Source organism: Salminus brasiliensis, chromosome 8 (genome assembly GCF_030463535.1).
Source record: "Salminus brasiliensis chromosome 8, fSalBra1.hap2, whole genome shotgun sequence".
NCBI classification, from domain to species: domain Eukaryota; kingdom Metazoa; phylum Chordata; class Actinopteri; order Characiformes; family Bryconidae; genus Salminus; species Salminus brasiliensis.
This window is the reverse complement of record NC_132885.1, coordinates 8,719,579-8,747,446: the sequence shown is the minus strand read 5'-3', so window position 1 is coordinate 8,747,446 and position 27,868 is coordinate 8,719,579. Positions and strand designations below refer to the sequence as shown.

At 40.2% G+C, this 27,868-nt stretch overlaps 1 protein-coding gene across 2 annotated transcripts; it reads left to right on the top strand.

Annotated features, from left to right (window-relative positions):
• The first annotated feature begins 288 nt into the window (after positions 1–288).
• slc37a1 (solute carrier family 37 member 1) lies at positions 289–27,868 on the top strand. Of its 2 annotated transcripts, none has more exons than XM_072685513.1 (21): positions 289–445; positions 655–702; positions 3,535–3,763; positions 9,666–9,747; positions 11,438–11,546; positions 11,986–12,064; positions 13,433–13,568; positions 14,926–15,002; positions 16,210–16,376; positions 17,067–17,119; positions 17,427–17,504; positions 18,363–18,488; positions 20,309–20,399; positions 20,604–20,666; positions 21,801–21,886; positions 22,141–22,189; positions 22,429–22,502; positions 23,289–23,367; positions 24,531–24,628; positions 24,744–24,808; positions 25,686–27,868. In XM_072685513.1, exons 3-21 carry the CDS (start codon positions 3,708–3,710, stop codon positions 25,699–25,701), a joined length of 1,584 nt encoding a protein of 527 aa, XP_072541614.1. In that variant the 5' UTR covers positions 289–445; positions 655–702; positions 3,535–3,707; the 3' UTR covers positions 25,702–27,868. The 2 variants fall into 2 exon arrangements, with proteins under 2 accessions (XP_072541614.1, XP_072541615.1); XM_072685514.1 differs by having other exon boundaries at positions 655–706.

Below are 27,868 nucleotides of genomic sequence, written 5' to 3'. Positions count from 1 at the left end.
TTTTTATTGTTTAATATTTAAAATTGAAACAAATAATATTTAAATATCAGAGAAAGAGGGCAAGGATAGACTACTACTAAAAGTATTAGTGATCTCAGATGTCAAAGCATTTAATATAAGAAATAATATAATATAAAATAATATTTTTAAAAAAAGACCCTGACAAATACGTGTCGGTTGTCTAGTGTGCACTAGGTAGGGCACGAGTGCACAACATACAAGAGCACCAATAGGAACACGCCCCCTCTCACGGCTGACACGCGTCATTTCCTGCTTTCTCTCGGGCCGGTTGGTGCTTCTCCTGGCAGACCGAGAGCAGGCAGAGCTCCAGTCCCGCCGGTAAGATCTGGAAAATACGCGTATCTCCTAAATAGAGGGGCAGAAGAGGCAGAGCTTCAGGGATAAGGGGCTCAGGTCGGCGCCTGGTCCAAACATCAAATAAACGGTGAGTACTGATGTCATCCTCACAGCCGTGACGTTTCCCTTTCAGCTTTCATGTCTTTAATGTATCAGAGACTCTGCTTTACCTCTGTATCACACACACACACACACACACACACTCACACACTCTGCTCTGTTCAGATATAGCACTAGCTACTGTGTGTGAGTGTGTGATGCTCACACTGTTGGGGCTGTGTGTGTTTATTTCCGCAGAGCTGCTTGAATTTCCTGTATTTGTGAGGGGCTGGAAGTGACTGCTGTGTAAGTAAGTAGCTGTCTGGTCTGATGGGGGGGGCTGGGGGTGTTATTTGTAGTTTGGGCCAGAGCACCTTAAAAACATCAGGCAGGCAGGCAGGCAGGTCTTGTGGGCTGTACTGGACTGTACGCAGTGGACGGTACCAACCAGAAGTGCTCCAAGGAAGGACAACTGGTGAGCAAGGCTCCCAGCCTTGACCCTTTCACCAGTTCACCAGTTGTCCAGTACAGTCCAGTAGACTCACTGAGGTGTGAGGGGTGCAAAGGCTGGCCTGTGTGGTCTGATCCCACAGAAGAGCTACTGTAGCACCGACTGCTGAAAAAGGAATGATGGCCAAGTCTTGTGGAGCGATGTTTTATACTTTTTTTAATAGTAGCTGTTCGGTAGTGTTGGGAAATCTGTTACCTGGGCTTTTACCTGGTGATGTGACGGTAATGACAGGTTGTCTTTAAAATATCAACTGCTGATAGCCTCGGTCTAATGAGCAGAGGTGTGTAGACTGAGTATCCTAAACCCACACTCACTCCACTCACTCACTAACTATTAAAACTCTAGGTTAGTTCAGATAGACTATATTCTGCTCTATCTGAGTCATTTCGGCCTAAAATAAAAAAATAGGTAAACCCCAAACTATAAAATTATGTCAAATTTAAAAGCCCAAAATGATATGTCAGGGTTTTCTCCTGGCAGTAATGTGATGTAGGTAGTTTAATGTACGTATGCCCATTTCTGCTGTCAGTAGCAGAGGTGGTCAGGCTGCCCTAAACCTACACTCAGTAAAAGTACTGGGATAAGTCTATGCATCCAGGCATATTTGAATGGGTTGAGGATCCTCTATTTTAATCCCAGTCCAGTCCAGTCTTTATTTTAACCTTAGTGTTCACAGCACCATCTGGTGTCCTCAAGGCTCCATTAATGGACATTATTCCCAGCCAGCAGCAGTGCAGACGTTCTCAGAAGGTAAATAAGGGAGTTGAGAGTCTGCAGTGGAACATAAAAACAGACCATAATATCTGAACCTTTTTCAAACTTTATAAAAACAACTGAAACAGCTCAAAATCCAAAACTTTGTAATTTATAGAACTGCAGTGAACTCCAGTTTCTTTTTGCCTGAAATATATATATATATAAATATCTCCATGTTTAAAAATACAGGAATTTTCACCCAAGTCAATCCCCCAACAAGTCATGATGGTAATAATGCACTCAGGGTATCAAATATTGAAGTAAAATAAATTATACTGGACAGATATAATCATCTACTAGTGGAAAAAAAGGTAGTCTTTCATTTAATTTGCCTTACATGACCTTGCACGTCCTGCAGTGTGCCTGTTGTGCGTGCATGCATTGCCGTTACAATGCTGAAACCATATATTGCGCAGGCCTATATTTCATCACTATTATACTTGAGTAAAAAAAGAAAAGGTAACGGCATTTGCAAATGATCAAGGAAGTGCAAATACGTACAGGAAGTGCCAGTCCATCAGAACATTTACATTTACATTTATGGCATTTAGCTGACGCTCTTATCCAGAGCGACTTACAAGGTTACTCATATTACAGAGGTGGGTCAATGCAGTGTTCGGAGTCTTGCCCAAGGACAGTAGTGCAGCATACATAGTCACCCATACCGGGAATCGAACCCCAGTCTCCCACACGGTGTGGTAGCTCAATGGCAGGTAGTGGTGTTATCTGTTGCGCCACACCAACCACATGACTCTGATAATCCGTAGAGCAGAATTAACGTCATTAGTTAATACCCACCTCTGATTATGAGTCAGTTACTTTGATTTCTGCCACTAGATCTGTCTGATTTAGGTCATTTATTAGAGGCTTTTCCCACCTATGAGTTTTTGCCCTCCAGGATTTCGGTGTGTGTTTAGTCTAGGAGATCTGGAGAATGACGTCTTTCTCTCTGAAACTGATTGTGTCTGTTAATGTTTACAGTTCTGCAGTTTGTTCAAAGTACACATTGAACCCGGAACCACTGTTCTCTTTTTCTTGCAACTTTCAAATGAATGTGACGTGAGGGCCACTTTAACGTGAACCCATTGCTGATCTAGCTGTTCAGTCACGCGCACACACCCTGTATAGTCTCCATTGAAAAGCACTACCAATAGAGTAAGGTGGCTCTTGGCTGTGGAGCAGAAGAACAGTACCTGACTTCACTTATGCTTTTGTGGCTGCATGCAATCAAGTCCTCACAACAATGTTCCAGTAGAGTAGAGGCCGATGCTGCAGTAATGGGGAACAAACTTCCTATTAATGCTCCTGATTTCAGAAGCAACGTCAGCTGAGCAGGTGCCTACAAACCTTTGGACATACGCTAAGTGGACAAAAGTATATGGACGCTTATTCACTGTTCATTCACTGTTTATTTCCTAGATCAATGGTATTAAAATAGTGTTCCCTGCTTTTGTTTGTGTAACTGTCTACTATATTGAGAAGCATTGCTGTGAGGATTTGATTGCATTCATTGCATTCTAGCCCGTGTCTGGCATTAGGCAGCATGGTGCCACTAGGTTCATGTTTATCTGCTCCAGAGAGTCCTATTCTATTGGCAGTGCTTCTCTACAGGGCTAGGCAAGCTCTCTCTCTCTCTGTGTGTGTGTGTGTGTGTGTGTGTGTGTGTGTGTGTGTGTGTGTGTGTGTGTGTGTGTGTGTGTGTGTGTGTGTGTGTGTGTGTGTGTGTGCGCATTTGTACATTTGCATCAGCAATGGGTGCAACTTAAAGTAGCTGAATGCATTCATTAGAAGTGGTGTCCACAAATATTTGGACACATAGTGTTTGTAGTATTCATCGAAGAGTAGCTCCTGATCTCTCTTTCTCTCTGCAGGAAAACAGACAACATCTGATGGAAGCCACCACTGGGACGCCATGTCTCTTCTTGTAGTCACAGGGCTTCTTTGGTCAGAGCTGAGTGCTGTGACTGTGTGTTTGCGGACATCGCATCATCTGGATCTTTGAAGTCGACCCATTATCTGATAGCCTCCACACGCAACCACAAGCATGGCGCCCGTGCCTCCCGGCATCCGCTTCCTGGCATCCTTTAACCGGGAGCAGTGGTCAGTTCACCTTTCTAATTACGCTCAGTGTCTATGTATGTTTATGGGCTCAGTTAGAAGTGAAATGGACTGTATTTTATTGTCATTGTTTGTTAAAGTATGGTAAGTATGGTTTTGCCAAAAATCTAAATATGAGTGTAGCAATTATAGAATAGTATAGAGAAAGGAGGAACAGCATATTGCAGTGTGAGTCTCTCGTTTGATGCCTTTGGTGGGAGCATCTGCAAGGCTTCTAGGTGCAACCTGTCTGTTTTAGTGTTGTTCATGCCACAGTTTTGTTTTAATAGACTGATTTTTAGTCTTTCACAATAAAGGTGCAAGAAAATATCGATTTTTTTAAAAGTATCGCAATATTACGTTTTGCAACATGGTGTCGATTCTCAAAAACACAATAGTAAACTCGGAGAGCTAGATAGCATTGTGGTACTCTGTCTTCAGGTCCCACTGCTCTATGTATATTAATGCACATTATAGTGTTTATTTATTAGTATTATTACTATTATTATTTATTATTATTATTTGTTTTCCTAAATATCTGTATGGTAATAGGAATTGTATCTCCACAAGAGCAGATATATTTATTGAATAAATGGAACAATAAGTTAAAATGTGCCACTGTAACACGTAACATTTTTTAATAAGTTTATATTTGTATATTATATTTTTTGTTTGAAAATACATTTAAGTAAATCCCAAACATGGGCCAGACAATTAATCGGCACACTATAAAGCTCTTCTTTCTAAACATTCTTGCATTATTTTATTATTTGTATTGTGTTTTTTTTAGTTTAGCTTTAGTTTTATTATTAGAATAGGATGTGACCCACCGTGCACTGGTGTACTGAGTTTATCAGGGCCTACTTCAAATCTACTGCAAACTCTGTCAAAATTCTGTCTGCCTCTGCAGTGCATGTTGAGTGATGGTCTAGTGAACTGGATGGAGATGAAGTCTAGTCTTCGATTAAAAGGGGATTTCCACTGGGAAGTGCTTACTCTTCACAGTTAATTCCAGAACTGGCCTTAAATCATCCTGCTTTGCCTTTTTTGGCAGCAGTGCACTGATATTCAGTTGGGTTTAAATACAGCACGTTTAAGCTGCTTTCATCTCCTCCACCCTGTAAATAAATGTGAGTAATGGCACTGCTGTAGATTATGCTCTATCCAGGAAGCTCTTTGAGATATATATTATATATACAGTACACTTTTTTAGAGATTATAGGCTTCTAAGCCTCTCTTAAATATGTCGTTGCTTATATAAACTCCAGATCCTATCAGAACAGATGCAAGTAAACATAAATCCAGTAAAAAGAAATGAGAGCTTAGTATGAGATGAGATCTTGTGAGCTAGTCTGAAGAACAGAGCTCGGTTCCTCCAGGTTTCTCCTGGACGCCCCCCAGTCCAGCCAGCACAGCGTGGAGGATGTGTTCAACTCCATCAGCAGCAGCAGCAGCAGCTCACCTGATTTACCACCAAACCAGGTGTTGATCTGAGGAGAACTCTAAATAATACTAGACTCCATGAGGAGAAGTTTGGAGATGTTCTAATGAACACAGACTTTCTGGATTAATATTATTAGTATTTATTCTAATATTTATGTTTTAATGAGAGAATAAACATGTACATTATAATTGTCACGGGGACTAAACCTTTTGTGCACCACTGTATGTGGTTGTAGCTGTACAGTGTAAACCCTTACACTTTGACTGTCTGCCTGTGTGCAGCTAGACTGTATATGTGCCTCTGCCTGCGTTTGTTGAACAGAGGGTGGATGAACTTGGAAACAGCATGGCCTTGGTGTTCCCAGGAGACACATGCTCAGTCACCTGCACAGAGCGGCACAGCCTGATGACATTGCCTGTTGTGCGATTGTAAACATGGAAAGAAGAGTTGCCCTTGAGATAAAGGGAAGCTCCTCGGATTCACAGGGGAGAACAGTTCAAAAGGCTGGTCCATATACCATTTTGCTGACCTGCCAGGTAGTTTGCTGTGTTCTGCAGAGTTCATAAGAACCTGAAGCACTCAGAAAATAGGAACACGTCACACATGCATTACTATTAGTTGTGTTTTTGTTATCCATCAATATTGCTAACTCCTTCAGGGAAGATCTAATGATTTCTGGGAATTAGAAAACACGTGATCGTAGATTTAGTTGACGTAGAATCCTAATGCTGGGTGCTTAACACTTTACATACGCCAGTATTTGTGTTTTTCTATTGTTAAGTTTTGATTTGAGGTTAAAAATGTCGTAAAAAGCTCAGTAGGTACAGACAGGTGAGCTCTTCTGTATGTTAGAACTTCAGAAGATGCACTAAAGGTCTTAGACATTAGATGAACTTCCACCATAATTTTGAATTGACCAAGAAATCCACCCTTTTGGCTTCAGTAGATGGGACCAGTTTCTCACAAAGCCTCCTAGCTGGTCTTCTGAGTTCTAGAGTTCTAGATACATCACTGGGGTCTGCACACCAGGTTTCAGTCAATGGTTAGAATGCAGTGGAAAACTCCTGGGGGTGGGGGGGGGGAGTATCTCCATCCTAAGACTTGTCCTTCTCATTTTTGACTTAGTTGTACATGTCTGACCCAAAATGAAGGCCTAGTTGTAATGGTTGCAGTCTGTATCAGTATCTATCACTCAGCACCACACCGGCCCTGTTGGAATCGTTATATTGCTAAATCCTCAAATCCTTAAATTAGAAATTCAAATGAGGTAGGTGTTATCTTTCAGTCGAGAGAAGTGTGGTGATGACTTGACGATGAGCCTGTCCTCAAAAGTGAAGGCTGAGTAAATAATCTCTTTGAGGAGCCTGGAGGGATTGGGAGAGAGCACAGCTGTCCTGCTCTGTCCTCTATACAACATCAGCGCATTCTTAGCTCAATTAGCCCTAATCTCTGTTTATACACCAGCGAGCTGATTGTGGGTATCAGTCTTTTGCATAGTAAATAAATACGGCCTATAAAGGTGTATAGCCTTTTGAAGGTAACCAAAGGCCGACTTAGCGTGTGTGTGAGAGCTAGAGGAAATAGACTCTGCTCGGAAGCTACTGCTACTGTTTCTGTACAGATCAGTTTCACATCAGGGTGCAGTACGACATGCGTCACAGACATTGCTCAATTGTCTTTCTATCCAGGATAACTTCATTTTGTCTTTGTATGCTCAAACACACCCTAGGAACACAGGGAGTGAGTGTGTCACGCTGTACTGACATCACACTGAGTCTACTGTATGGCGATAATGCCACTACATATTGCGATTCGAACCATTTGCATTTATACGTCATACTCAAACATCTGAAATGTCCATTTTACTGTCAGGCAAAATCTCCAAAATATCTCTAAAACTCAGCTTTACAGCAGAAGGAGAAAACCTTGTTACCTTCCAATAGAAGTCAGTGTAAAAAGATTTAATTAAGTCATTTTGGAGCATTGTTATTGGTTCATTGATCATACAGTATAATTTTTTTTTTCTTTTTAATGGTTTCCTTTGTAGTATGTTATTTTCACATGATTTCAGATTTCAGATTTTAGTCTGTATTTCAATACATTTTGAATGATTATTCAAAATATCTGTAAATAAACTCTTATGAGTAATAAAATGAATTGATACATTATTGCAACATTCATTAATAGAGGTGTGAAGGTACAGAAAAGCTATGGTTCAGTACGAGTGTGGTACAGTGAGGAATGTGCAAGTTACAGTTTGTTCCATCTCCAGCCGTAAAGCCCCCCTGGCTTAGTTACAGCAGCCTGTAGTGTGTTCATTAAATAGTAAAGTGTAAATGTAAGCAAGTTCAGTGTGTCTCACACAGACACACACACACATACACACACACACACACACACACACACACACATTGTCCTTGTCCAGTCCATGATGATTTCATGAGAAGTTCAGTAAAATGCTTGTTTTTAATGGGATGGTTATGGGATGGTTGATGGACAAGTACAAAGTACAAAGTCCAAAAGTACATAACTTCTATTACTGATAACATGTATTTAAGATAGAGTTTTACATACAATCCCTCACACCAAAAGCAGTACATAGGTGAAAACATCAGTGATGCTCATCTTCAGCAATAAAAGATTGAATGGGAATGCCAGATTTTTTTAAAATCTCTGTTTCTGACAGCAGTATGTGAGTATGTTTAATCACAAAGTAATTAATTTTTTCAAAACTGCTGTGTTTAATGACAAAATATTATTGTATTTTTGGTTTGATTTGTTCACTTAAATTTATGCTTAAATTCCCATTATTTTATTTATTTTTTTTTTGTTTTATTTTTTTTTTTGAGAGTGAAGGAAAGGGCAGATAATCAAAAAACATCATACTTCTGTTTGTTTCTAAGCATCTAATCTGTTATTGATGGCTGCAAAAATCCTGATATTTCAGAAGACGTGCAGTATGTTCACTTTTTTTTGTGGTTCTGGTGTCATGGCCCTGGCCCGGGCGTTAAGCAGTGTTTAGCAGTGGCTGGTCAGCGTGGCTTGAGTTGAGTGAAGTGTGCTGAGGTTAAGTCGGTCTGTTCTCAGGCAGGAGGGAGTCTTTTGCGAGTGCTGATGTGTTTGCTAAACACACAGACTGCACACGCGGCCGCATGGAGAGTGGGTGTGAGGGACGTCTTGTGTTTGCGTGGCAAGTTAAACACCACAGATATTCCTTATGCTGCTGCTAAAGCTGCTAAAGCTGCATGTTGTTGCCATTACTGCACAGACGACAGGCCAAAGATGTGAATCGCTATGCAGATGACTAATCCTGTGCATTCTGTTCACCGCGGATTTCCCTTTTCTGCAGCTGAAGGCCGACATAAAACAATAAATCACAGCAATTAGAAGTGTAGTGATTCACAAATTCAGAATTCAATGAAGTTATTACTTTATTTAATATATTTAAACCTTATTTTAACATGTTAATGTTCCCATATTGAATTAATTAAAGTATCCAGCATGACAAAAATGTTAGAATCATGCACAAGCTAATATACACTATATGGTCTATTTTTTTGTGGTCACCCATCTTATGCATGCATTCAGGTACTTTAAGGTGCACCCATTGCTGACACAGATGTGCAAATGCACAGCCCAGCCTGTCTGGTCCCTGTAGAGAAGTATTGCCAATAGAATAGGACTCTATCTGGAGCAGATAACCATGAACCCATTGACACTATGCCTAATGCCAGGCGTGTGCTAGCTTGCTCTCTTGAATGGTGGATGGTTTTTTTCATCCAGTACTTCTGGGATGAGTTGGGGTGGTGATTATCGAACATCCACATCTTACCAACACTCTTTTGGCTAAATGCAAACAAACCCCCCAGAATCTATTAGAAAAACTTCCCTTTATCAAAATCAGGATCAACTGATTTTTTTAATATCCTTGATTTTAGAAGAAACCGTGAATAAGCAGGTGTCCTAAAACCTTTGTCCATATAGTGTGCATGTATGAAGAATGTACTTTTCTTCCCTGCTCTTGATTTTCAGGTGCTTTCAGAGGAGAGATTGTGCCCCCTCATGGTGGACATATCCATGCAGTATAATCAGTACTGATGTGTTGGTGTGTGATGGACTGTGCTTTTCACCATGTGACTTTCCAACATAAAATACAGTAATATAATTGAGCAATGAGGAAAACATCCAGTTTTTACCTACAGTTTTCTACAGATGTTCTTCAGTGATTTCTCTTTTTAGCAGCACAGAGAACTTTGCTGTGGCTCCAAAAGCAATAGAGTTCATTCCAGCTAAAGTGACTATAGCTGTGCCAATGAGGAGGGCACTTAGCCCCCGATTGCTCCAGAGAGACTGTCTCTGTGGCTTAAAAAAATGTAGATGAGGATGTTCTGTTCTTTCTTTCTTATCTCTCATGCTTGTGTATGTGTGTGTGTGTGTGTGTGTGTGTGTGTGTGTGTGTAGGTACCGAGCCTTCACCTTTGTACTTACCTTCCTGCTCTACACCAGCTTCCACCTGTCCAGGAAGCCCATCAGCATTGTCAAGGTAATACCATACACAATCTCCTAGACTCCATTAAAGCCCGGTGTTATTATCAGGATAGCCCTTTAGATCACCTACACCCAGCACTTTCCACAGGTAGTGTACAGTGGAGTAAAGCCATGCTGTTAGTTATCTGGAAAAAACAACAAACACCAAAATGATGTCCAAAAAGGAAGCTCAGAAACAGTTCAAAATAAAGAAAATTATACTTTAATACTAAATAATAGCTTTTCTTTGTTGTTTATAAGCTTTTGATAGCATTTTAGCATATTGGCATTAGGGTTACTGGTGGGTTGTGTCAGTTCCAATATGTCAGATTTCCTTATCTCAATGCCATTTTACAAAGCACTGCAGCAGTGTAAAGCCACGTGCAAAAGCACATGCCAGTTACATCACAGAGCGAAGTGTTGTCAGTATGCATACTTAAGGGACGCAGTATAGTCCCTACTACCGAGCACACACTGCCTTATTCATGCCACAGTGGAATTAGTGCTTGTATCAGCACTGGAACAAACACCACCATTTACCAGCATTGCACAGCAATACAACCGAATTCAACACTCTAGCATAGCATTTTTACCTTAAAATAACACCTTTAAAATCATTGTAATGCTTCACTTACTGTTATCAGGAGAATGGCATGTCTATTGTTGCTCCTCTGGGCCAGAACGCTGCTACTGCACTTTGTAACTCTGGTAAAACAGGCAGAAAATGCTCGCAAGGACTGCATAACACGGCGTAACCCGAGTCCTATTTGTGTACAATCCTGTAATACCGCCTCAGTACACAAGCACCTTTACTATAGTATCTATCTGTATCTGTATCTCTCAGCTTGTCCAAAAAGGCATGTCATTTAATGTAAGCAATGTACCTTTGCTTAGGGGTATCTCAGCCATGGATGCTCGTCCTGGGGATCCAAGCAGTGATATTTTGATCCCAAGCTCAATTTTTAACTTTTAGGCCATGACTACCCCTAAAGTAAAGTAAAGATTTAACAAACCAGTGTGCAGCATTCAGTGCTTTCCGTGTGTAGGCTTTAACATGGTAAAACTTTCAGCAGACTCACTTTCAGTATGTTCAGTTCTGTATTTACAGGCGAGCGCTATACTGACCGTGTATGTGTATGTCTACTGATGGGCGAATCATATTGAACACAGATAGAAAAGTGTCCATTAGCTTGATTTTAACAACAGGTGGAGAGTTGATTCATTGGTGACGTGTGACCCTCTGCTCTGCTCATACAGACAGAGATAATGGGCCTCTGAATTTTCAGTGGCTTTACATGAATAACATCAACACAATAACTGTTGACATTAAAGATTACCTCTTGGCTTGTGTTTATTTACCACATTTTATTCAACAAACTGTCCAATTTAAATAATGTGAATTAAAAGTAAGGTATAATCCAGTTCTGTTGGTTTTGAACTCAGGGTAGAGAATGTAATGATGCCCCCTATTTCTCTTTTTTCAGTGTTTAATTCTCTCGTCTGAACAGGTTTATTGGGGCTGTGTTTAAATGACTTGGCTAAGAATTTTGTGTTGAATAAAAAAGAGATTACCACTGGGTGGTCTTTCGATAAGGACGGCACATCAACCACACTATAAACTAGTGGTGGTGATGGACTCCAACATTTGTGTGTGTGTGTGTGTGTGTGTGTGTGTGTGTGTGTGTGTGTTGTTTTTTCTTCCTTAGAGTGAACTGCATAAGAACTGTACGTTGGTCAAGGAGCTGGCTACTGAAAGCGGCAAAAGTGGTCATCAGCACATCCTTGTGGAAGTAGACTGCAGCTGGAAACCCTTTGGTAATTCTCTCTCTCTCTTTTCTCTCTCTCACTGTGTTGTGTTTGTACTTCTCGGCTGCCCACTCTTCACGTCCGACTTCATATTCTTTCAGATAAAATCAACACATTTGTAAAGCTGTTAAAACGCTCTGTACAGTCATCACTGCACAGCAGTACTTCGGTGGCAGTGAACACACACACGCACACAGAGCGCTGGGTCCCCTCAGAACCCAGGGAGCACTTGAGGGGTTAGGTGTGGATGTTGAAGGAGGAGAAGGCATTGTTCCTCCAGGGGATCAAACAGGCGACCTTCGAGTCTCCAGCCCACTTCTCTAGCCTCTAGGCCAGCTATTAGATTCCGATTATGTGCTGTCTCTGCTCTGGGGTGACCGGATTTACTGACTCTCAGACTCATCTTCTGACATTTTTGACACTGGATTCTTCATGTGTCTGTGTGCAGATAAGGACAACTATAAGCAGCTGTTGGGAGCGATGGACCTCTCCTTTCTGTTTGTTTATGCAGTGGGAATGTACCTGAGGTAAGAGATGATTCACTGATGTGGTGCTCTCCTCTGCATCACTGGAATTATATTCTGATGACTGTTGCCGTAGTCGATGGAGTTGAAGTTGAAACTGTGTCAACGTCAATATTTTAAGCATCGTTTTAACATTTTATTTATTTATTTATTTAATTTTAAACTTCTTAGGTCTCTGAAACATTTCAGTTTAAATAGCAAGCATTACATTTTAGTCCATCATTACCACTGCGTAATTGGTCAGTCATTTCTGGCTCCAATAGGGTTGGCTCCATTTTAAAGCTGCTGTTGGGGGCGGGGACCGTACACTGACCGTGTATGTGTATGTCTACTGATGGGCGAATCATATTGAACACAGATAGAAAAGTGTCCATTAGCTTGATTTTAACAACAGGTGGAGAGTTGATTCATTGGTGACGTGTGACCCTCTGCTCTGCTCGTACAGACAGAGATAATGGGCCTCTGAATTTTCAGTGGCTTTACATGAATAACATCAACACAATAACTGTTGACATTAAAGATTACCTCTTGGCTTGTGTTTATTTACCACATTTTATTCAACAAACTGTCCAATTTAAATAATGTGAATTAAAAGTAAGGTATAATCCAGTTCTGTTGGTTTTGAACTCAGGGTAGAGAATGTCTTGTACTTGCAATCGTTATCAGTGCTATATTTGTCTGCCTGGATTTCCAGTGAATATGTGACTAATCGAAAATGTTATGAGCTTTTATTATGTGTTGTGCTTGACTGGTTATAAACTATATCTAATCACTATTCTGATATTATTTTAGGCACATTCCTCTGTGTAGGGAATGGCACAGATGCACTAGACCACATACACTTAAGATGTGATAAGATATATAAATACCAACAAGCAGAAGTTGTTTAACTTAGTATGAAAATCTTTATTTACAGTTTTGTCAAAATAAAACATTTGCTCAATTATACGTTTTCAGAGGATTGACTAATTGACAAAATAATTAATAGATAAATCAATGGAAAAATAGTCATTAGTGGCAGCCATATTCTTTTATATATTTTATATTTCATTAGGACACCCTGTAGCATGCTGCATTTCTTAAGACTACATAAAAAGGCTCAGGCTTTGATTAGTTTCTGTTTTCCGTTGACCTTAATGAGTGTCTTTCACAGCATGAGCTCGAGGGCTTTGCTATTATGACTTTGACTCCTGCTTAAAAGACACACACTCACACACACATGAGCATATGTTTATTTTCACTGGTGCCCTTTAGGTGAAACAGATACAGACAGACAGGCAGACAGACAGACAGACACACACACACACACACACACACACACGGCCATTGTTTCCTAACTTCCCCCCCTTGTGATGTTGTTCCCTCCTGTAGTGGAATTATTGGAGAGCGTTTGCCCATCCGGCTCTTCCTCACCATGGGCATGCTGACCAGTGGCCTCTTCACCTGCCTGTTCGGCCTGGGATACGTCTGTAACGTTCACAGCCTCAGTTTCTACATCTTCGTTCAGGTGAGCTTTTAGTGCACACACACATAGACACAGACACACACCCAAGCCTCTTTCACACCCACTTTGTGCAATGGCCTCAGCTTGACCAACCACCTTAATTTCTAAATCGTATCTAAATTAAACTCCTGAGATGTTGACCACTCAGGAAAAGCTGAAAGCTTGACTTTAAAAACCACAGTAGCCGATATATTACAGTAAATGGTGAATAATTTATCACTTCCATTCATGTAGTTTTGCAAGAATTGTATCAGGTCTTGAAAAGGTCAAGATCTAGTTCTTTTTTCATATCCTACACTTTTGTGTTTTATTGTATATCAGCTGAGGCTTGCTTATGACTTCTGTATGGTTTTATATGCTAAATGTATCAAAGTTCTACCATTCACTTTTACAGGATCACGTTTAGCAGTTTAACACAGTTTTTGTAATGTATATGTGCAAGAATAGCCGCTAAACCTGCTAATGAATAATTATATTTAAATATCTTAAGCCCTATTCGGACAGGATTAGTTTTGCATGGGGAGGTGAAAGACTGTCGTGTTACTACAGGACATCTGTAGAATGTGGGATAGGAAATCTCAGCATAAATGACTGAGATGAGAGTGGCTACTCGATTTACGCCCTGTCGTTACCTCCAAAAAAACACATAATCCAATTAATAAGGACATTTTATTATAAAAATCTGCTTCTTCAGTTCACTTGTTCATAACACATTGTCTTACCAAAAGCAGCCAGAAGTGTTGCACCTCTCAGGAGTCCTTTGGCTCTGTATTAGAATGACCCAAGGTATCGATGCCATGCCCAACAGAACTAAAAAACACTAAAAACTCCTTTTCCACAGGATGTGATGGAGTAATTACCACACATTGATTCACATGGGATTAATATACCTAAAGTTATTTTTACGGCTTGTTTTAAAGAAGGTAAAAGGCGCCGGAAACTTCACCTGATGCAGGTGTTGTAAAATGATTAAGATGGTGCATTCTGAGTGAAATCACTGAGAAACTTGTAAAAAACTGGTAATAATTACTTTACCATTACCTCCCCATATAAAGCTAATCCCCTCAGAATAGAGCTATAGAGCAGGAAAATCACTTAACTGTACTGGATTACAGTGGTTTATCTCTAGTTAAACTAACTGTCCTCCACACACCACAGCAGTATAGCAGTAACCACTGAATGGTTCTTTAGAGAACTAAAATTGACACCATTCCAGCACCGTAAAGAATTTACTTCTTGATCCAGTGGTTTTCTGAGGGAGGAGCTGCTGCAATTAGATGGGTTTGGAGGTTTTATGTTGGAGTTTCACTATTGTCTCTCTCACTCTCTCTCTCTCTCTCGCTGTCTCTCTCTCTCTCAGATTGCCAATGGTTTAGTGCAAACCACTGGCTGGCCAAGTGTGGTGACGTGTATTGGAAACTGGTTTGGGAAGGGCAGGTATGGAGACGAAAGCATTGCTGTGTTACTCTTATAGCAGACGTGACGCTGGAATGTTTAGACACTTCTGTTTGCTCTTACTCAACGTGTTAGACAAGCAAGCTTTTTCTCTGCTGAGCATTTGAGCATATTTTTTTTTTAACCTGAACTGTGATGAGACCTTTGTCTAATCCCTAAACAACTCAACCGAATTAAACAAATAATACTGAAATTGTACAATAAAATTAAGTAAAATAATAATAAATGTTCCAAAATTTTAAAAAATATTCAACATTAAATATCTGGGACTAATTGTATGTGAACCTCTAGGAGTTTCAGTTCACTTAAATGGGAATGTCTGTTTTAGTCAAGAGGATGGCAGTCAGGTGTGCGGCCCTAGAAAGAAAGTAAATGTGGGTCTTCACTGTCCCCCACAGTGGGAAAATGACCCACACAAGTAGGTCTGGTTCAAACAGAAGAGATTGAATGGCTAAATCCAGACCTGAACCAAATATAAATTCCATGGGGGCTCTGAGTGGCTCAGTGGCTATTGTGCTACCACTATGGCCAGGGGGTCAAAAGTTCGAATCCCGAGCCATGTGGCTTTTCCATTAGCAGGCGGTGGCTGGTTTTGCATGTATCGGAGGCATGTGTTTAAGTCCTTACTCTCCTAGTGCCAGGAGTATTGCTAATGCTAGGGGTGAAACGGGTGGGTTAATTGAGAGCCCCAAACTGGGAGAAAAAGGGAAAAATTAAATTATCAAAATAAAAATTCTGTTTTGTGGATGAACGGAAGCCCACCAACATCACTCAGTTGAAGCAGTTTGGTAGGGAGGAACGGACAAAATTTCTTCCACCCTTTGTACAGGATTGATCACCAGTTATTGCTGCTCAAGGTTGTCACACCAGTTACTGAAGGCAAGGGTTCCTGGGGTTTCCTGAGATATTTAATGTTGCATAATTTTAGTTAATAAATAATTAAATGTGACCATTTGTATTGGGTTTGCTTATACAGTTTTAGGATGTGATGAAGATCTGATCACATGTTGGGTCAAATTTCTACAGAAATACAGCAGAAATGATGTACATTTATTATGTAATGCACTGTGACTATTATAACATACAAGAATTGATATAAAGGAGAATTCTTTTAAGGTGGTGTTCTATTCTGTGTCCTGTATCTGTACTCCGATATCATTTGTAGTATGTCTTTGTGGTGTTTAATCAGGCGGGGTTTAATAATGGGACTGTGGAACTCTCACACATCGGTGGGAAACATTCTCGGCTCTCTAATCGCTGGGTATTACGTGTCCTCAAACTGGGGGCTGTCTTTTATTGTCCCTGGCATCATCATCGCAGTCATGGGCATCATCTGCTTCCTCTTCCTCATTGAACGTAAGTTATTCTGGTGTATCTTTGTTATTGGTTGACTGCATTTCAGAGACAGACTGTGCTCTACTATACAAAACACAATATTCACACAGTTCACTAAATCACAATGGCTTACTGTAGTTGGTGCACTGCATGTCCAAAAGTTTGTAGACACCTGCTCAACCAACGATTCGTCTGAACTCAAGAAAATTAACAAGGAGGTTGTCAGTCATTGCTGCAGTAACAGCCTCTACTCTACGTTTAGGAAGGCTTACACTAGTTGGAACATTTGCTGTCAGAAATTGATTGCATTTAGCCTCAAGAGGATTAGTGAGGTCAGATACTGATGTTGGATGATAATTTCTCACAAAAGTAATGAATGGAGATTCATCACTCCAGAAAACTCAGTTCCCCTGACCCACAGTTTAATGCTGGGGGGCTTTGTACCCTTCTAACTAAAGCTTGGTAATGGAAATGGTGACTAGGCTAATGTGCGGCTAATCCAGGGCATCCCATTCTATTGGCAATGCTTTTCTATGGAGATTATACACGCTGTTTGTGTAGCTGAACCCCTGTGTCAGCAATAGAACCTTGCAGTAGCTGAAACTACTTATTAGAACAAGTGTCTGCATACTTTTGGACAACTTTTGAAGGCAGGTTATTTCTGTGTTAGCTCCAATTTCATTTAAGTGGACTGTTTTCTTTTATTCATAGACCCAAATGATCTGAAGAGTGATGGCACCCACAACACTGCCACTAATAACCAGGCAAGTACACCCCCATACTCTCTTCCACTGTGTATATATGTGTGTGTGTGTGTGTGTGTGTGTGTGTGTGTGTGTGTGTGTGTGTTCATAGGGCTAAAGCCAAGGTTAATAATGCTTAGATGTCTTGATCATTGCTATTATATTCATGTTCTACTGGCATGTTTCCATGGCAACTGTCACTGTGGAGTGCATAGGAAGGGGGACAGAAAGCACTTACACAAAATTAAAATTCTCTCACTGACTCACACACTCAACACACACTCCCACGCAACTGCGCATTGTGAACTTTCTTCTGTGTTTATGGCAGAAGCTGCACAAGAGTTGGACAAGTGTTAACGGTCATAAAGAGCTGCAGCTGCAGTACAAGCTGGGAGCCAAAAAGCAGGTGAGTCTCGTTCACCTTCACCTGTACACTTCAGTTTAGTGGATTTCGATTCACTCGTCAATTCACTTCACATTCGGCTTGTTTTTCTCATTTTTACCAGTTTTTACTGGTACAACATCAATGTGTCTCACACAGAGTCAAAAAAGTACTGAACAGGACAGTGCAAGTCAGTGCAGGACAGTGCAAGTCAGTACATGTAGTGCAGTGCTGGGCACACAATGTTAATAGTAGTACAAAGAGCATTCATACCAATGATCTATCAAATATATAGTACACTTTATGGACAAAAGTATAGAGACACCTGCTTATTTATTGTTTCCAAAATCAAGGGTATTACTGTCCATTTCTGTGAGGTTTTGATTGATGAGCATTAATGAGTCAGGATGCTGAATAATCAGCACCCCACCTCATCCCTAAAGCCTAACATCATCCCAAGATTATTGGATGGCGCACCATCCATCATTCCAGAGAACACAGTTCCACTCCTCCACAGCTCAATGCTGGGGGCTTTACACACCCCTCTAGCCCACACCTGGCATTAGGCAGCATGGTGCCAGTAGATTCATTTCTATCTATTCTATTGGCAGTACTTCTCTACAGGGACTAGACAAGTTGTGTATGTGTGCATTTGCACATTTGTGTCAGCAACAGGGACAACTTGAATGAAGAGATAAGAAAAGGTGTCCACAAACATTTGGACATATAATGTTTCTCAGTTGTCTCAAAGTGATTGTTGTAATTGGCAATGAATTTTGGTTACCAACACAGAGTAACATTCCGTGTGTGTGTGTGTGTGTGTGTGTGTGTGTGTGTGTGTGTGTGTGTGTGTGTGTGTGTGTGTGTGTGTGTGTGTTTTAGAGCTGTGATACAGAGCTACTCTTGGGCCAGGAGAGCTCTGTTTGTGTCCCTGTACAGCAGGTGATTGTAGTGAAGAGTGAAGCCGAGCCATCAGCCATAAGCTTCAGAGGAGCTCTCTGCATTCCGGTTAGTGCCCTCTGTTCATTTGTGCACCCTCCCAAACATCCTTCCATCCACTCACAAGACCGTCCATCCAAAGGTGCTGAAAAATCAGTTCACCTTTCACCTATCCCAGTCGTCCACACTGCAGAGGTTTTTTAAAAAGTGACACAATTACACCACCTCTACATTACATCATCTCTACACAGCCTGTTCACATCTCATTTAATCAATGAAGCCCAGCTGAATATTCAAATGATATGCAGCGTCATAATCCTACTCTAATGTATTCTCCGATAATGCCAGAAGTCACAGATTTCATCCACAAATGACTGGTCTGTCTAAAGGCTTGTATTTAGGCAAAGCAGGAGCACACGCTTTATAGCTACTGAGTTTTAATGACCAGACTCTGCTTTATAAAGAAAAACAGGTGGCTACACAAACCAGGCCTCGTGACCATGGCTGTACCAGTGTCCACAGCAGGGGAGCTTAAACTCCAAGAGTGAGGATGCCATAAACCAGCCAATAAAAGCAGAGCTCATAATTTTTTTTTCTAAGTTCAGCCATGTCACTCCACTGCTGCAAAACCCTAACGCTAGTCTATAAAGCCAAGACTGGACCAGCCAGCCCCTCTGTACTTGATGGCAGTGGTCAAAAGCCGATCTGCACCAAGAGCCCTTCCAGCTTCAAATACGGCTCGGCTCGACCCGCCATCCCTTTAGATCCATGAAAGACGAGCGTCCAGGCTTTTTTCTGTCCTGCACCAAAGTGGTGGAACGAGCTTCCCCTGGGTGGCAGAGTCGCTCGCTGTCTTCAAACGCAGACTGAAGACCCTCCTCTTCCGAGAATACTTGGGCGAATAGTAGAGTACTATGGTCACCTTATTGACCTTATTGTATTTAGTAGTGTCTCAACTTAGATCTACCTTTTAATTTTTTGTCTTTTTAAACTAGCTGAGGTTTTTCTTGAGTAAATAGCAAAGCACTTTTTTAAGTCGCTGTGGATAAGATGCATTAATGTTTTTTACGAGCCCTAAATAAACAGCAAATCATTCTGAGGTGAAGTAACATGGTGGTAAATAAGCTTGTAAAACCACAGTAAATGAATTCTATGGCACTTTTAATTGAAAGGATTAAACAGCTCACTCAGTAATGTAAGGTGTCTGGACTGCCTCCTTAGGCTGTCTTTAATTATATGTGACTGATTACAGAATAGGAGCCTTCATCTCTCCTATCATGGCTGCATCCTTCACTTTAAGGCATGCTTTTGTGGCTAACATCCCCATACACTGAGCAGATTTGAATTAATTACAAACCCCCATTTAACACACCTAATTCAGTCCATCCAGCCTTCAGGAGTGTCTGAATCAGGAAATCGGGGGAATCAGGGGAATCTGATTAGAGCAGCAATTAAACTCTGCTGGAGAATTTCCCGGAGCTAAAGAAATTACACATCACTTAATTAGACACTAATGCAGCGTGTATTTAGCCAGAGCCTTCTGTTCTGTGTCAGTAGACACTTTACTGTCCTATTTAGACTCTTCCTGACATGTAGTGCAGATCATAGCTGTCATACAAAAATCTTGTATGTCTGAAACAACAAGACAATTTTACAGGAGTAGGAAATAACCTACTTAATTTTAATGGAAGTCAGTGTACAGTCTCTTGATTCTAAGTAATTTTGGAGCATTTCTATTGGTCCATTCATTATGAAATTTTAACACAATGTAAAGACGAGCAGTCAATGTATAGCAGATACGAGGGGATACAAGGTTTCTGTGGGACAACTATGATATGCACATTAATGCACACAAAATACTTAACAATGCTTCTCACTCTCGGTTGCAGGGTGTGGTGGAGTTTTCTTTCTGTCTGCTCTTTGCTAAGCTGGTCAGCTACACCTTCTTGTTCTGGCTGCCCCTCTACATCACGAAAGCAGGTGAGTGGGAGAAGCGCATACACCCACACAGGCATGCCTGTGAGACATTGAAACACGACACGTGGCACTGGAATGCGGATTGACTCCTTCTGAGTATTGCTTCAACCGCCCAAACTTGTGTAGCTGGTCATTTATAGCACACTGAAGCAGACAGCCGTAAAAGCACTCACTGTTTATTCTGTAAATGTTTTTCTTGTGTCGCAGCTCACCTCGATTCAAAGAAAGCAGGAGACCTCTCCACCCTGTTTGACGTTGGTGGAATTGTCGGTATGTGGAATTTCTTGTCCTGTTTTATACTCCTCCTTAAATTTGAGAAGTAATATAAAATTTCACATATAAACCAAATTAAATTCACCAGGAAAATTTAAGATCATTTTAATAATATTAATTAAAATCACATCAGGAATGTATTACAATAAGCACTGTACTAAAAAGTGAATAGGATGCTTACATTGATATTTACATCGATATTAAATTACTTTAAACATTTGAGGTGTGAGATTGTCTTTCCTAAAACTAAAGCTGAAACATCGCACAGCTGAATGAAATCTGAAAGAAGTCTTTTTTTAAACAAAGGCATTTTTGTTGGTAGATGAACAGTACAAAAAGTAAAAAACGCCCAAAAAACACGACGACAAACACTCTTGCAGTAAAGTTCCAAAGTAATACAAATATTTAATAACTGTATCAAATCACGTTTATTGGCACATCACATTAATACAGGTGAAGAGGGGAGTGGCCAACGTGGGTGCAAAGTCTCTCACAGTAGTAAAAAGACAAACATGAACAAAAAAAATATATATAGAGTATATACACATTAACTTACACTAAACATATGCTATACACACACACACACACTACATACATTATTGCACTGTATAAAATGTACAGGTTTAGTGTGTCATCTGGGAAATGTTTACATTGCTATAGACACTGGATAACTTGTAGAAACTGGAAAAGTCATATATATATATATATATATATATATATATGCACATATGTGCCTAAAAATACACAGCTGAAAGAATTCCGCCTGGAGGAGTGGAGTAAATTCTTCCAGTCAATGCTGGAGACTTGTAGATGGTTATAGGAAATGTCTAGTTGAAGTTATTTCAGCCAAAGGGGGAAATGCCAGCTATTAGGGCTGACTCTAATAACTCACTCTCATAACTCACAAAAGAATTGCATTTCTATTAATAATATTTTGCAAATGATTTTAGACATTTATTCAGTTAAATTGGTTTAATTATATTGCTTCCATCTTGCAATATTGTTCAAATGAAGATCAAATGAACATTTGTTAAAATCTTTTAAAATAGTCAAACGTTTTAGTAGGGTGTCTTAATTTGGGGGTGTCTACTGCATATGTGTTAGTAACAGCATGATTTTGTGTCTGTTTAGGTGGTATCCTGGCAGGCGTGATATCAGATAAGCTTGGAAAAAGAGCCACAACGTGTGCCATCATGCTGCTCTTGGCTGCACCAACAGTACGTCCCTTTACTGCCCTCTGGAGGAAGGGCATGCAGTTACATTAAAATACAGCTTCATTGGACAGGACTGATAGAATAATTAAAACACAGCTGGGTGTAATACTGTAGAGCTCAGTTAAATATAATGTTATATTTAGTTCTATTTAATTAATTTATCATTAAATATAATATAATATTAATTTATTAATTTAATAAAATAAATTTATTTATTTTTTTATGCCTTACCGTGTGTGTTTGTCACTCTTTTCTAGCTGTATGGCTTCTCCATGATAAGCCAGTTTGGCCAGGGCCCCACTATCGGTAAGACTCCACTACTCAAAATAATTCTTCATCGTAAGACTTCATCCACACTTAATCCCACTACCTGTGTAGGTCAAAATAACCTGAATAGTGTAATGTGATTAGACATAAAAGCCAGACAGTTGTTTGGAAATGTTAGAATGCACAGTGTACTGAATTTTCCATTGATGCTCAAAACCACTTGTTTATGATTTATGAATGTATTCATGTGTTTTGTGGCGACCCTTGTTGTTTTGCAGCCATGCTGCTGGTGTGTGGAGGGTTAGTAAACGGACCTTATGCCCTCATCACAACAGCTGTGTCTGCTGATCTGGTGAGTTTGCACTCAACGTCCAAATAGTTGTGGACACCCTTTTTAATGAATCCATTCAGCTGCTTTAGGTTGCACCCATTGCACACACGTGTCTCTAAGTATTGCCAATAGAATAGGACTATTCTAAAATAGCAGGTACACATGAATCTATTGGCACCATGCCTAATGCCTCAGGCGTGGGCTAGAGGTATGAAGCCCCCCAGCATTGAGCTGTGGAGCAGTGGAAGAACTGTGTTCTCTGGAATGATGGTGGCGCTCCATCCAGTACCTTTGAAATGATGAGGTGGGGTGGTGATCATCCAACATCCTGACCTCACTAACACTCTTTTTACTGAATGCAATCGAATCCTCACACACATCAGTGTTCCGCAATACATTTTTTTGAAACCCTTGATTTCATAAGAAATGATTGCGCAGGTGTTCCAATGCTTTTGTCCACTATGGACAAAAGTTTTGGGACATCTGCTCAATCACTGTTCCTTTCAAATGAATCAGAGAAGGCCAAACTTTATTGGCCAATTACTTTATGAGCCCCAGGTCGTGGACGTGTTTCTGTATGCTTAGAAAAGAACATGACATTTGTTGACTTATAATAGATGTTAATGGGTAAGTGATTATGGTGCTGTACTCTGCTGTACTTTTCCATTTAGCATCATAATTATTATTTGTGGTAATTACACTACAGATGTGGCAAACGCAGATTAGGTTAAAACTGCTCCAGTATTTTTAAAAGTATCTCCTTTTCATTTGATTGTCTGGGCTGACCTTTGACTTTGTCATTTACAGGGAACCCACAAGAGCCTAAAAGGCAATGCCAGAGCTCTGTCCACGGTCACCGCTATTATTGATGGGACAGGCTCTGTAGGTAAGTGCGTCAAATTTCTGAGTTGAGTGTATCATTTGTACATTTAAGTTTGGCTCCAGTTTTCATGGATAGCTCCACAGCAGCAACAGCAAGTAGTGTACAGTTAATACAAAATACTGTGGTGTCTGTGGTGACAAAATATCATACCTTTCATGTTCTCTGTATAAAATAAGATCACCTCCACACACTTATTCCCACTAAAGGTGATAATTTCTCAGCAGACGTTTCATAAAGAAAAGATAAACCCACATAATCGTCCCGTTTGCCTGCCTGTCCGCCAGTCAGGAAATTAGGATCAATGCTGCCCTCACTCATGACAGCTCACCCCATTTAATGATTCTGGGAGGTGTTTTTATAGGGCTTTTCTTTGGAACGTCTTCGGCTGCAAGCTTTGTGTTTTACTATTCTGAGAAACAGAGCATAAACATTTAGTGGAAATTGTCTTGTCTGTTTTCTCCGCTGTTTTTGCAGAACCTTTAGGTGTAATGATCCCTTTTAGATGCTCCAATCACACCTAACACCATTATTAGAAGAAACGTACAAGTAAACACGGTTCAAATAGGTTTAAAAGGGTTCTTATTGTGTATTTGGTTTGTTTTTTAGGTAGAACAATTTGCCGAAATTGTAAAGTACAAGCTCTTTGTAATTTTACTGTCAAATCTGTGAAATCTGTCATTTTACAGTGAAAGTATAAATTCTATAGTTTTACCATCAAAAGTGTAAAGTCTGTAATGTTGCCGTCAAAAGTATAAACTATTTTAGTCAAAATATAAACCCTGTAATTTCACGGTCAGAAATATAGACTCAATAGTCACAAGTATAAACTCTATACTTTTAATTTCACAGTCAATTTTATAGTCATCTGGGTGTTTTTCCAAAAGATAAAGCATATGCACCTTCTTCTTGTCCATGTGTGTTTCGACTATAGCGTGTTATTTTGACACAAAGATCTCCTAAAACATCCAAGACAACCTGGATTGTAAATCCTAAATATAGATATAGTGGAATATTGTGTCTCAGGGTGTTTCACAAAATGATGATCACTGTTGCATGAAGGTATATCACAAATCCAGATAGACTGATTGATCAGATATTAAATGGGAAATAGTTTTAAAGATTTTATAAGAAAATTGTTTTCACTCACTCTTCTTCTCGGCCTGCAGGTGCAGCCATAGGCCCCCTGCTGGCAGGGCTGCTTTCTGCACAAAGCTGGGATCAGGTCTTTTACATGCTCATGGCTGCAGACTTTTTGGCACTAGTGGTGAGTCCTTGATTGCACTCTAAATATGCTGTGAACACTGATTCGTCCATACACACATGCTTAATATTGCATGCTTAACCTGTTTTGGTTTGTTTGTTTGTTTGCTTGTTTGTAGTTGCTGCTGAGATTGGTGTTGAAGGAGCTGACGTCTAATAAGAGCCGCCCAGGTGTAGCCGTAGAGTGAGTTTGTCTAGAACCTCTTATAGATATCTATCTGTCTGTGTTTAACTCTATGCATTAACAGGTGTGAATAATGAGTGTCTGTACATGCACGCTGACACTACAACCTCTGTCTGAGCTTTCGGGAGCTGCCAGACTATTCATGTGATCATGTGAAAGGTGTAATACGGTGTCTTCAGATTAAAGCTGTTATTAAATATGAATAATTTCAAAAAAGGAAACCTATATTGAAAAACAGATAGTAATTATCAAATCACCTAAAGAGCCAAAACTTTGTAAATAAATACAAATAATCTTTGCTTTATTGTTAGTTAAAATGTCAGTTTTTATGTAAAATAAAATAAAATATGTAATATATATATATAAATATATTTCATTTCTAACAGAAAAGACAGCTCCTTTCCGCACATCATTTACACAAAAAAGCTTTTTGTTATGAAATTGTGGTTCTGTATTACACATAGCAGTTTAGCCCTGTCCAATCACGCTGTACTTATACATAGTATTTCTGCCCGGACTGAATTTGAAATAAATGTGAATGATGTTCAATACGATGCAGCCAATCAGAACAGAGCTCATTTACATATATAATTCTTTAAGGCACAGTAACAAAAATTGCCTGCTGGAAAATTGTCATATGAAAAGGAATTGGCCGTTTAGACCAATTTTGACCAATTTTGACCAATTTTGACAAATTTTGACAAATTTTGACGTAGACCTACAGAGGTATCACAGTTGGACAAAGTGGAACAATAAAATGCAAGAAAAATTTAGGCTATGAGTCCTGTAAACACACACACGCTTTTGCGTGCAAAAGAAAATGGTTATTTTATAAACCCATTCACTGAATAACTGGTTTGTGTCTCATGTTTTCCAGACTGAAGGAGCACTGAGAGCTCTTTGCACTTGAAGAGTGAGATCAGAGGGAAAGGGGCTGTGGACTTTTTGTCATCTACACCTGCTGGACACTATGACCACTTCCTAACTGGACCACAACTTGAGTCTGGACCAAAAAAGAAAGTCAGCCTGACTATATCCACTGTACTTTGCCTTTGACTGGCTGCTTGAAGGGACACGACTAAATCTTTGAATCTTGACTTGCTTTTTCTGTTTATAGCTTTTCTGTTTCTGTAGCCTGAGTTGCACATGAGGGATGTGGTGCTGGAGTCCTTCTCCCTAAACAGGTTCAAACCACTGGAACCCAATTAAGCTTTGTACCACCATTAAGATGTGTCAGATAAGTGAAGAAAGCTTGCATAGTGTAACTGTTTAGAAGTGACTCTCCCGAATGGCGCAGCTGTCTAAGCGTTAACCCTGTTGTTGGGGGATCGCCGGTTCGATCCCTGGTGATGCCACAGCCATCCGTGCCTGCGAGCCACAGAGAGTGCAGCTGACCTCATTCTCTCTGTATTGGTTGGATGATTCCCTTCTCCAGCCCCCGTCACTCGTGAGTTGCCCACTAACATTAGTAGCAGTCCAGAAAGATGTAGCTGGCTGGCATCATGTGATCAACCTGCATAAAGCCCATGCTTTTGCATCAGAAAGGTACAAACCTACCGGAGCTTCACTGGCAGCTCTGCGTTTGTGGGTAAAGGTTTTTATGCTAGCAGCTTCACATTTAGTGTTGTGAAGCCCCCAAGTCCCCAAGTCTGGGGAGATTTCTAAACCGACCACTCCAGATCCGATTTGTGATTAGTTAGCGTGACCTCGGCTCAATATTAGCGCTGTTAGCGTTTCAGGTGAACTATTCATTTTAGGCATGAATGGTTATGAGCTGAGCTAGGCCTGAAGGAGCACTGACGTTCATAAATGTGCAGTACATTGGGGTCAGCAAAGCTAGAATTGCAGTGCATTAGCATAGTTCTGCCATTGAAGGAACGCTCCTTCCAGCAGCGGTTAATGCTAACGTGACTCAACGTAGTCTGGCAAGCTCTGCTATTTTGTATAGAGTTCAATATATTTCCAGTGTTTCCAATAATGCACACAGCTGGAAGTCTCTTGAAGCATGAAGTGGATGGACAAGGCGTATTTAGAAGAACAAATGTATTTAATGTATATATGGGTACATTGTTAATATATGCTTATTCATTCCCATCTGCCTTTCTACGAACCAAAGCAAACCTTATATATGTTATTTATAGAAGAATATTCTATTTGTTTATTTAAATACTGTGTCTTTAATACTGTGGTGGGTGTTAAGTGTTCCTTTTTTATATATATATATATAGATATATAGATATATAGAAATGCCGGGGTTGCTTTGAGATTTCTGTTTGTTTTCCTGTTCCGACAGATCGTGAAATGCTTCCTCAGTGTCTGTACCAGTCTGTACCTTTACAATTGCAGTGTTTCCAAGCGCTCTAACACTGAGCTCAGACTTCTAAACCCTTACAATCTCTTTTGGATGGACGTAGCTCGAGTCCGTAGATGACCGCGTTCTGTACTGTGGTATCGTAGAAGCCTTGAGAAGCTTTGAATTTCCTCATGGAGTCATTTGTTCCTTATTACAGAAACAGTGCTGTAGACTTTGAAGACGCTGTAGAGACAAATGCTGTGTGTGTGTGTGTAGGAGTGTGAGGGAGATGTGTGTTTGTTAGTGAAGCTCTCTGTGGAGTGCAGTAAGGTGTTCCAGCTCTGCTTATTGAGACACTTTTTGCCTTTGAGTGAAAAGGCCAGTGTGAGGAATGGTGCAGTTAGATCAGTTAGACTGGTTCCAGTGTAGGCCTTGAGTTCTCTGCTGTTCTCTTGCAGTAACAACAGCACAAGCTCATTAGACTGTTGGGGAATCACACTATAGATGCCTGAATGTATCTTCATATGAATCTTGTGTGTAATGCTTTACTGGTGTTACGAGAAAACAAGAAGATCATTGTGCCTTTTTTTCTATTTAATTGTGTTTGTGGGCTTGTCTTTTGTGTTTGTGTGTTTTTCTGTGTCAATCTTTTATTTTTTCAGACTTTGGAAATCCAATGCAGCAGCGAAGTTGGGAGGTTACTGTGTGATGTTGCTATTTATAAATTAATTGATAAAGAGATTAAATAAAATTCTGTTTCATATTTA